The 10,790-nt window shown below is 45.9% G+C and overlaps 2 protein-coding genes and 1 long non-coding RNA gene across 3 annotated transcripts in view; 2 read left to right on the top strand and 1 right to left on the bottom strand.

Annotated features, from left to right (window-relative positions):
• Positions 1-3,693, top strand: part of lrrc73 (leucine rich repeat containing 73) — a 7,720-nt gene extending 4,027 nt beyond the window's left edge. The window contains exon 6 of the mRNA XM_008298308.1: positions 3,402-3,693. Coding sequence (XP_008296530.1) covers positions 3,402-3,472 — 71 coding nt within the window. The 3' untranslated portion in view covers positions 3,473-3,693. The remainder of the gene's footprint in view (positions 1-3,401) is intronic.
• A 1,301-nt stretch (positions 3,694-4,994) lies between these two features.
• Positions 4,995-10,790, bottom strand: part of dlk2 (delta-like 2 homolog (Drosophila)) — an 8,441-nt gene continuing 2,645 nt past the window's right edge. Inside the window, exons 2-6 of the mRNA XM_008298307.1 lie at positions 10,013-10,102; positions 7,712-7,769; positions 7,399-7,529; positions 7,178-7,322; positions 4,995-6,574 (exon numbers count right to left, since the gene is read on the bottom strand). Coding sequence (XP_008296529.1) covers positions 5,863-6,574; positions 7,178-7,322; positions 7,399-7,529; positions 7,712-7,769; positions 10,013-10,079 — 1,113 coding nt within the window. The 5' untranslated portion in view covers positions 10,080-10,102 and the 3' untranslated portion in view covers positions 4,995-5,862. The remainder of the gene's footprint in view (positions 6,575-7,177; positions 7,323-7,398; positions 7,530-7,711; positions 7,770-10,012; positions 10,103-10,790) is intronic.
• LOC103369560 (uncharacterized) overlaps positions 5,879-10,790 on the top strand; it is a 14,419-nt gene continuing 9,507 nt past the window's right edge. Inside the window, exon 1 of the long non-coding RNA XR_520843.1 lies at positions 5,879-5,891. This is a non-coding gene — a long non-coding RNA (uncharacterized LOC103369560). The remainder of the gene's footprint in view (positions 5,892-10,790) is intronic.

Here is a 10,790-nt window from a genome sequence, read left to right as displayed (position 1 = left end):
GAGACTGTCCTCACCCCCAAACTGTCCTCATCCCCAGACTGTCCTCACCCCCAGACTGTCCTCATCCTGAGACTGTCCTCACCCGCAGACTGTCCTCATCCCCAGACTGTCCTCACCCCCAGACTGTCCTCATCCTGAGACTGTCCTCATCCCGAGACTGTCCTCACCCCCAGACTGTCCTCATCCTGAGACTGTCCTCACCCCCAGACTGTCCTCACCCCCAGACTGGTCCAATTTACTCTTCATACTGGTCCCTTAGAACTCTGTAGGACCAGTTCAGACTGCACAGAACCAATCGGGACTCAGTAAATGGGTAACTTTTACAGTTTATCACACAGGTTCTACTGGTACAGTTAAATAAACAGGTGTTACTGTAATGGGATATCACACCAGTTATACTGGACCTGGTTTAGTCTCAGTTAACCCAGTCCAGTTCTGGTTCTGTCCTCTGTGGTGTGTTTAGGTGTCCTCAGTGACAGTAGGAGGTTTGTGTTCTGTATATTCTCAGTGTGAAACTGGTTAAACTGGTATTTATGTCGGTAATAACAAATACTCCTGTTCATGATGATCAATATTTAATCAATAGTACTCAGTATCTCCACTCTTCTTTATCTGTGGTTCCTCTGTGGTCTAAAAATCTGATTCTGGTTCTCAGTTCTCCTTTCATCATCAGAAAATCACTTGATATAAATAATTATTGATCATTGATTGATCAAGACCATCAGTAAATGGATTACTTTTAATTTAACCACTTTATCAATTAAATGTCAACAAACAATAAATAAATATACAGACGTAAATAAATGAAATATAGAGTTAGAGGGCAGATGTAGGGTCAGAGGGTAGATGTTGTGTTAGAGGGTAGATGTTGTGTTAGAGGGTAGATGTAGGGTTAGAGGGTAGATGTAGGGTCAGAGGGTAGATGTTGTGTTAGAGGGTAGATGTTGTGTTAGAGGGTAGATGTAGGGTTAGAGGGTAGATGTTGTGGTAGAGGGTAGGATGTTCTGAGGCTCCAGCAGATGGAGAAAACCTGTGTTCTCTCCATGATGTCAGTAAATGTACCATAGATCAGCTGCAGTACCTGGTTGTTCCACCAGGTGGAGCCTCTTACTGTTTAATCCTGTAGAGACCAGAGGAGGCATCAATCGGACTACAGTTCATGTTGGCAGCAGAGAGCATTGTGGGAGTTTAGCAGCAACTGGCACCATGACAGAGACCAATGTGGAGGTTGATGACCTCCAACTAGAAGTCATGAGTGTTGAGTTCATACCAGCTGTGAGTGAAGTCATTTGTAGGCATGTTTTACATGTGAAGTCAATGTGAAATAGTGAGTGAACACAATTTGATGTCTGGTGGCACAATCTCACCTCATCAAACCCACAAGTTGAAAAATCTTACCTTTAACAATCTTTCGTGCTGCGATGGCCAATCAGCGCTGAGATTCTCTGGTGATTCATTCGTTTTTTTACAACTACACTGTGAATACTGATTGATTTACTCACCCCAGGAGATAAGCAGTTATATTACTGTCCAGGGCAGATGTCAGAGCTCAGCAGACGGGCTGTTCCTCTGCTCCAGTTCACACACCAGAATGCTGCTCTTCAACTTAGCCAGCTAACGAGCCGAGCTGCTCGCTATTGTTAGCAGGATAAACCTCCGCTGGCTCCTGGTCGCTGTGGTCAGCGTCCTCCTGCTGGCGGCTGCTCGTCCGTGTTGTTGTATGTGATGAGGAAAAAATATGGCTCTATCTCAGCAAGCGCCTGTAGTTAGTATCCTGGAGGGATATCCTGGTACCGATCCTCTCCAACAGGTAGTCAAACTGGGTCCAGGTCAGCCCAAAACAGCGCTGGAATTACTGATTGATAGCAGTGCATTTATTAATAAAAATACTCCAAATTAGCATCCTGCCACAAACTGTGCTCTCTTTATATGGCTCTTGTGTGACAGCAGATGTAAGCTGAAGGTCAGACTGAAATTAAAGCTGATACGGATCCATTAAGAAAGGCTTTGATCGACCAAATCCTGAACTTTGACATCAGACCAGAACATCTTCAATAGAAATTCAGTAAATCCTAGAGGAACACGGAGGACAACCAGGACGAAGCCGCACTGTGATGAGGTTCAGGTTGGCTGGTTAGGACCAGGTATCACTGGTCAGAGCCTCAAACCAACCTCCATGCTCCCCCACATCAAGTCCATCAGTCCTTGGAGATATGATCAGCTGGTTCTGGTCCAAGGAGGAGACGCTGGGATCTTGTTCATCAAACAAAACTTTTAGTTCAGGTTGTTCATTTTTAAGCCGTTGCTTTCTGTCAGACAGTTTTCTGATTGAACTGATGAAGGGACTCTGTGGGTCGGACCTGTTGGACTTGATGTGGAGGTCAGTTTGGGGTTCTGTCCGGTGACACCTGGTCCAGACCAGCCAACCTGAACCTCATCACGGTGCAGCTTTGTCATGATAATTTGTCAATTTGTGTGACTAAAGCTTCAAGATGGATCACAGAGGAAACACAGAAGCTTCTGGTTCATCAGAGTTCATGTTCATTTCAAACATTTTCAAATCAGCTATTAGCTCGATTTCCTCAGAGGAACAATTCAGCTCTCATGTTTGTGCACTTAGCTTATCCTAGCATAGCTTAGCTTAGCATAAACACTGGAAAACAAACAGAAGCAGCTAGTCTGACGAGGATGGCATATCTGCTGTTTAACCCTCTGAACTTCAAGCAGCCGTTTGTCTCATTTTTTTTCACTGTGGATCATTTTTCACTGAATATAAAATCCCACAGCTCTATGGAACCAGAACAACATGAAGGAGAGAGAACATCGGCTGTAGAAAGATGTTCCACCATCAGATGAATGTATCTCCACCAACTGACTCCTCTGGCCTCTGGTTCTGATCCGTGCTGCATCTATTCATTGATCCAGTAGGGTGGATTCTCCTTCAGTCTCTGTGAGAAAACTCTGGCTGCAGTTCACCTGAAACTCTGAATGTTTCCTGTTGGTCACAGCTGAGTCAGAACCAGAGTCAATCAGAACCAGGAGGAGGAAGGTTCTGATTCTACAGGATCTGATTAATCTGGTTATAGCAGATGGTAAGTGATGGTGTGACGCGGAAAATAAAGCGACTGATGAAATTTCAGGATTTTGAGTTCAAATTTGGTCTCACGTGATGCGTTCAAGGACCATCAAAGAGTTTAAGCGCAGAAGAATCTTTTTTGTCTTTTTCCCTTTCTGGCTAATAAATGTATAATTTTAGTGTTTTTTATTCAGAGTCCTGCTGCAGGTTTTGGGTTCAGAGGGTTAAATGAACCTTTCGTGTTCAGGGAGTTTGTTCCTTCGAGGACGTCGACCTGCAGCTGATCTGATGATGTCACCTAAACATGTCGTTCTTTGACCCACAGACTCCGCCCCCCAGACGGTCTTGCTGACATCAGGTCTAGGTGAGAGCTTATTGGCTGAGACTGAGATGTGACCCCCTCCCCCCCACAAACACCCGCTGCCTGTCACTGATTGGTTTGAATGTTTGTCTCTGCACCTCCCACCTGACGGCTCGCAGCCAATCACCGCGCAGCATGGTTTGATGTAGCACCAGGTGACCGCACAGGTGTTTCTGATGAATGTACTTTTGGCGCTGTTGATTGGTTCTGCTGCTCTGATGTCACAATAATAAAACTGTTTACAGCTTTGTAAGAACGGAGGCTCTGATTGGTCCTTCACTGCTGGTGTTACAGTCACATGATCTGTTGCAAATCAGAATCAGTTTTTTATTTGAACTCAACACAGAAAACCAGAGAAGCTGCTGTGATTTAAAGTAAAACTTCCTTCATGTTTAATCTTCTGGTTTCACTTTATTATCTGAATGTGATGAAGAAGTTTGACAGTTTCTCTGCTGATAACTTTTATTTACATATAAATAACCATCCATATATACAAATACAGTCACTGCACAAAATGTTCATACTTCACTTTACTGTGTGTAGATTCGTTTTTAGAGTCGTCGAGGAACCCAGAAAGACAAAAACAACATTTCATTTTTTTCTTTAAAAACAAAAAAAGAAAAAACATTATTTTATGAACAAACAAAAATTTCTTTTATAGTATTTTAGCTTTTTAGTTTAATTCTCTTGGTTCAAGATTCAATGCATTTAGTTTTTTTGTTTTTTCCCCCTAATTATATAATTTTTTACTTGAATTTTTAAAAATGTGTTTACCTTTTGTTGTAGTTATTTTTTCCCTATTTATTTTTTCAACTATTTTTTCTTCAACATGCTTTAAAACTTATTTTCATTTTATATTTAAATTAAGTTCTTTGACTTTTTAACTGTTTTGTTGTTTTTACTTTTAATTATTTATATTTTCTTTTATTTATTATTATTACCTCCACCAAGGAGGTTCTGATTTAGCCAGGGTTTGTCTGTTTGTTTGTTTGTTTGTTTGTTTGTTAGCAAGATAGCTCAAAAAGTTATGAACAGATTTTCATGAAATTTTCATGAAATGTTGATAGTGGCACAATGAACAGATGATTAACTTTTGCTGATGTCCTGGCTTACTGTCTGCTTATTTTCTCATAAAACAGTCAGTGCTGTTCAGTGTTACAGTCACACAGAACGCTGTCGTTGCACCATTTGTCCACTAGATGGAGCTCTGCCTCCATTCAGTCCTCAGTCCTCACCGCTGTCAGCAGTGCAGGAGGAAGCTGCAGCCAGGCAGCCTCACAGGAGTGGGCTGAGCCGAGCTGCTCACAGATACGTTCAGAACCACGTAGTGACGTTAACAATGACTCAGCAGGTCTCCTGGTTCACACTAACAATGACTCAGCAGGTCTCCTGGTTCACATTAACAATGACTCAGCATGTCTCCTGGTTCAGTTTAACTCTCTTTGCCATGAGTCAGGACGACTGACGTGTGCTTCAATGCGTGGCTTTTCATTTACGTTGCTAAAGTTGTGCTAACCTAGCTTAAGCTACTCCCCGTCTGTTTATGTTAGCAATAACATCGCTGTAGTTATGCCGACCTAGCATAGCGTTAGCGAACAGCTTAAAGCCAGTAAGCAGCTGCAGAAATAACGTCAGTGAACAAAATATTGTAGAGTCCAGAACGAGCGTCCATCACTCTGTCAGCTTGTTATTAATGATATCAATGCTAACTCAATGCTAAAGCTATGTTCTGCTTCTCCATGAATCCAACAGTGTAGATAAATGAATCAGGACTTTAACATCAGCTGGAGATCAGAGCCTGGTGGAGATGAGCTGCTGGAGGAGGTTCTCAGAGGGCTTCTCTAACAGCAATAAGAACAATGAAAAAACGCTTAGTTTGAATTCTCCAAAACCTTTTTAACCCATTCTTTGACTTTTATCTAAGTTTTTGAAATGTTTTAAAGCAATGTTAGCCGTAGTAACATTATTTAACTTTTTATGAATTTTATTTAAACTTTTATGATTCATTTGTTTAAAAACTTTTTTTTTCAAATATAAATTGTAAACTTAAAAGAAAAGGAAACATGACAACATTTAAAACTCAAGTCGAGAAGCAAAAATCAGCAGAACAGTGGAAACACTCCTGTGATGTCATCTGGGGGCGTGTCTTAAGGCCACAGGTGTGACTGCTGAAACTGTCCAATCAGGTTCTTTCAAATGTGAAAAATCACGTTTTCACTTTGAGGTTGTTAATGTCCTAAAACTAAATCTGAAACACTTTAAACATGTTTGTTATCAGGATACGACTGGACGTTGATCGATGCGTTACTGAATAATGAAGTCCAGTTTCAGCTGCACAGCCCTCTGAGCCAGAGGGGCATTATGGGTAAAGTAGCTGAGGAATAAATGTCTGATGATGTCACAGTTCAGGTGGACGCTTGTCAGTCTAAACGACGTTGAGTTTCTTCTTCTCTGGTTCTGCTGCGTTCAGGAAGCTGATGTGACACTCCTGCGCTCGCTGCCTGCTGCGCCGTGATGATGTCAGCGATGTCCAGCAGGGGGCGTGCCCACAGTTCCTGCAGTGACCTTGCAGCACAAGGGCGGCGGTCAGCACCACGGCGCCCAGCGTCACCGCCGCCAGCACCAGCAGGACGATGAGCTGCGGCTCCGACAGGCCGCCGCGCCGCTCGCTCACCGTCACCTTTAGCAGCCTGTCTCCATGACGACTGCTGTTTCCGCCGCTGCTGGTCGGGGCGGCGCTCCTCTCGCTCGTCCCACCTCCGTCCCAGCCCAGCGTGGTCCAGCCGGGCTCACGGCCCCTCAGCGGCGTCTCGCAGGCCGCGCCGGTGAAGCTGGGCCGGCAGACGCAGCGGAAGCCTCCGGCACGGTCGAGGCAGCGGCCGCCATTCAGGCAAGGCCGGCTGGCGCAGTCATCCAAGTTCACGGTGCAGAAGCGTCCGCTGAAGCCGGCGGGACAGACGCACGAGAAACGATTCACTCCATCCAGGCAGGTGGCGCCGTTAGCACATGGCTTCATCGTGCAGTCGTCCACGTCGGTTTCACAGCGCCGCCCTGTGAAGCCGGCGAGGCAGCGACACGTTAGCTCCGCCGCGAAGCCGTCGCCGTCCTCGCACTGACCACCGTTCTTACACGGAGACCTGCAGACAGAAGAGGCCGCAGTGAAACCGACAGCAGACAGCTGTGATCGGGCTGAACTCAGAAGGCCAAGAACCACAGGAACCAGCTGACGTGTGGGATCAGTTATGGAGGTCAGTGTTCTGCAGTCCTCAGAGTATTGGGATCATTATTTTCACTGATCGATTATCATTACAGAAGTTCAATGTTCTGCTTGGGCTGTGATGCAGCTCCTCTCTGTGGTTTCAGACCCACCCACAGCAGGATCTGATTGGTTACACCTCACAGTGACAGCCAATCACTGGCAGCTATTGTTTACACAGAGAGACAGACGAGCACATTAGCAGACTGTAGCAGCTCCAGCTAGCAGCTAGCTTCTAATAAACACCACAATCCTCCACAACTGCTCAGTTTCACCTGAACGCACCAAACACTGAGAGGCTGCATCAGAAATCAGGACATTAGCTGTTTTCAGAGTGGCTAATGCTACACTAATGGCTAGCAGCTAAGTTAGCAGGCAGCAACAGATTAATCTGAAACAGATTCTAAAATAAAAAAAAAATAATAAAGCTCTAAGATCTGGACCTTGGTGGGAAATAAAAGAGGCAGACTGGTATTGATCTCACCTGTTCAGGTAACAGGGGCCCGTCCTCCTCTGGCAGGTGGGACCGTGGAACCCTTCAGGACACAGACAGCTGAAGTCACCGCTGTCCTCCATCACACAGGTGGCGCCGTTGTGACACGGCTGTTGCCGTGAGCAGATGCTCAGATCTGAACAACACGTGTATTTAACGTTTTAGTTCAAGATTCCATCAAACAGAACGTAAAGCATCGGCTGATGTCTCACCTTTATCGCAGAATCGCCCCGCCCACCCAGACGCACAGGTGCACTGCCATGGCTGCTCGCAAGAACCGTGAACGCAACCAGGCGTCAGAGCGCAGCGATCGCAACGCTCGCCATCCCACCCAGGGTCACACCTGGACGCAAAGAGACGTACAGGAGACAGGAGGGAGACACAAAGGAGGTGTGGCTACAGGGTTAGAGTCCCCCCAACAGGTGAGCTCACTGTAAACAGGTGAGTCTGAAGCACACAGACAGACTGAGGTCTGCTGCTGCTGCGGAGACATACATTGATTGATTGATTGATTGATTATCTCACCTGCAGACTCCAAACTCGTCACAGCGGCTGTTGCTGATGTCACAGCTGCAGTTTCCTCCTGCAGGGACAACAGAAGGTCAGAACATCTCACAGGTGAAGACTAACCTGCAGTTTGATCACCTGGTCAGTGATTGGTTGTCAGTATCGATCCAATCTGAGGACGATAACTGTTTATCAGTCGAGTTTGTTTTGTTCTGACTTAAAGAATCTGAAAGTTCTGTTCAACCAGACAGTCAGGTGTGTGGGCGGAGCCTCAGGTCAGCTGTGTGAAGTTCAGGAAAATTAACCAGATCTGAACTTAAAATCATGAAAATCTTTTTTTTCTTCATGTCTCATTTAAACATTCTACAGAGTTACAGTTACACCAGATCCTGTAGAACCAGAACCTTCCTCCTCCTTGTTCTGACCCTGTAGAACCAGAACCTTATTCCTCCTGGTTCTGATTGACTCTGGTTCTGACTCAGCTGTGACCAACAGGAAACATTCAGAGAGTTTCAGGTGAACTGCAGCCAGAGTTTCCTCAGAGAGACTGAAGGAGAATCCATCCTACTGGATCAGATGCAGCACGGATCAGAACCAGAGACCAGAGGAGCCAGTTGGTGGAGATACATTCATCTGATGGTGGAACATCTTTCTACAGATGATGGTGGAACATCTTTCTACAGCTGATGAGCAGAGCAGAGAGGAGAAGTCTGGAGAGGCTGGAACATGGTGATAGTCAAACATCTACAGGATCTGCAGACGACATTAGTTCTTGGGTTTAACATCTGGAGACATGTTGGCTCCTGGTTTTTACATTTTGAAAAATGACTATATTTAGATTAAAGCCTCTGGTCTCCATGGTTCTGAGTCCTGCTGACAGAAGACGTCTCTGAGTTCTCTCTCCGTCTTCATGTTGTTCTGGTTCCACAGAGCTGCAGGACTTTTTGATGCAGGTAAACATGAACCTCAGTGAAGGAACGTGAGACAAACCGCTCAGAGTTCAGAGGGTTAAACAGAAGACTTAAATTAGCCCCATCATGCTACCTGCTTCCTTGTGTTTCCAGTGTTCATGCTAAGCTAATTCAGCTTGATTAAAACTAAATGCTGCCTTCAGAGGCCAGACAGAAGAACCAGCAGCAGCTTTAGCTGTTGCCCATCGGCTCATTAGAATCTATCAGAGCTCTTCTCAGGTTCGCTGCCTGGCTGCAGGTGAAGTGAAGATCGAGTGTCGGCTGGAATGAAGCAGGATAGTTTTCAAAGGGAATCCTGAGGAACAAACGGTCTGAAGGTCGACAGCAGCTCTGACATCACGGCGAGCTGAAGCCACGTGTCGAGCGGCTGTCAGAGGTCAGAGGTCAGAGCCAGAGACGCTTCCTGACAGCTGAGACCTGAACCCAGCAGAAGCCTGAAGGTTTAATCTGCTGCAGAACAAACGCAGCGCTGAGGAACCTTCACGTCGAGACCCAGAGTCCTGATCGGGTGAATAAGTGCTGCTGAGGGACGCCAGGCGAGTTTCAGATGACAGCAGAACAGCTGGGAAGAGCTGAGTGTCATCTGAGAGCTCAGACAACAGAGACACCTGACAGCTGGCCGAGCCCGGATTAGCAGGAACAATAGCAGCCCAGCGCCTCTGAGCGCGCTCAGTGACGACCCCCAGCATCCAGCCGGGACAGCGGCGGGAGATTTATGACCGAGAAGGACCACCCCGAGTCCAAATTAACTGTCAAGGTTCTGCTAGAGGAGCCACAATAAACTGTGTTCCCCAAACGTCGGATGTCCGTTACGATCACGTAACACGAGCTGGTCGCCATCATGACCAGGTCATGACCTCATCACCGCGTTCCAACGCTGTTTCTTTACAGTCTGATGTGTTTTCAGTAACAGATGAACAATCTGCGGTTACATCGTCAGCTGTCGTCACGGTTACTGCATTGATCCCGAATCAGATGCTGATCAAGATGTTTGATCAGGTGAGTGCGCTGCTCTGTGATTGGCTGTTTGAGTCTGCTGCTCTCTGATTGGTTGGAGATCGAGGAAACATGAGTATTTTCATTTTTTTACCTTTAAAATTTCTGATCAGTTGTGTGGAGGAGCAACAACACTGATTAGTTATTATTGATTATTGATCAGTGTTCTCGGTAATGTTTCTGTGCAGACTCATCTCTTCATGCTCAAACATTAAAACCTTCATATTTACTCACAAAACACAGAAACATGATTATTAAACGATGACTTAGCTGCTGTACTTGTGTTTTCGGAATCTTAATCTTCTCTCAGCAGACTGAGGTGTGGTTGGTGCAGAGTGATCATGTGACCTACCTTCACCTGTGCAGGTTGGCACGATGAGGCTGAGCAGCAGGACGGCTGCAGCTCTGAGCGCCGACATGTCGGCTGCAGCAGGACGACGGCCTGAAACACAAGAAGCTGCACTTAGATAAACTCTGACAGCTGAGACGCAGCTCGACCCGCCACGTCTTTACTGCGGCGTCTTGGTGTGAACCAGGTGTGAAGCAGATAAATCAGAGCTGCAGGGTGAGAACTGTTCAGCTGTTAGCACATCAGGGTTCAACCAAACACAAACAGAAGCTTCATCTGATTCACATGTTGATCCGGTGAAACCAACCTGCTGCTGCTCACAAACATCACAGTCTGTGTTTTAACAGCTGTCACAGCAACTCTGAAGAACACAACAAAAACACGGCAAAGAAACGAACCAACAAACCAAACACACGGCAGGACAAAGTGAAGTCAGACAAATCAAACAACCACCAACAAACTGCAAAGCAACAACAAAGAAACAAACCCCCCCGTGCTGTTTGTTGTTGTTTGCATTTTGTTGTTGTTTTGCAATCAAGAGTTTTTCTTTCTGTTTTGTTGTGACCGACCACGTGACACCTGAGCTCAGGTGAGTGTCTTTGTCCTCACATGAACTCAGCTTTTAAAGATCCTCTGAAATGTGTCTGAGACGTTCAAAGGCTGAAACCTGACAGAAGCTTCATCGCTCAGAGCTCCACCTGTCGGCCTGTCTGCAAACATTTCATTCTGCTCAACCGACAACCAGCACATCAGTCCAACAAGCTACTGCAACAACAACAAC

This window comes from Stegastes partitus, unplaced genomic scaffold, assembly GCF_000690725.1.
Source record: "Stegastes partitus isolate 25-593 unplaced genomic scaffold, Stegastes_partitus-1.0.2 Scaffold1304, whole genome shotgun sequence".
Taxonomy (NCBI): Eukaryota; Metazoa; Chordata; class Actinopteri; family Pomacentridae; genus Stegastes; species Stegastes partitus.
The sequence above is the reverse complement of the archived record's forward strand: the minus strand, read 5'-3'. Positions and strand labels throughout refer to the sequence as shown.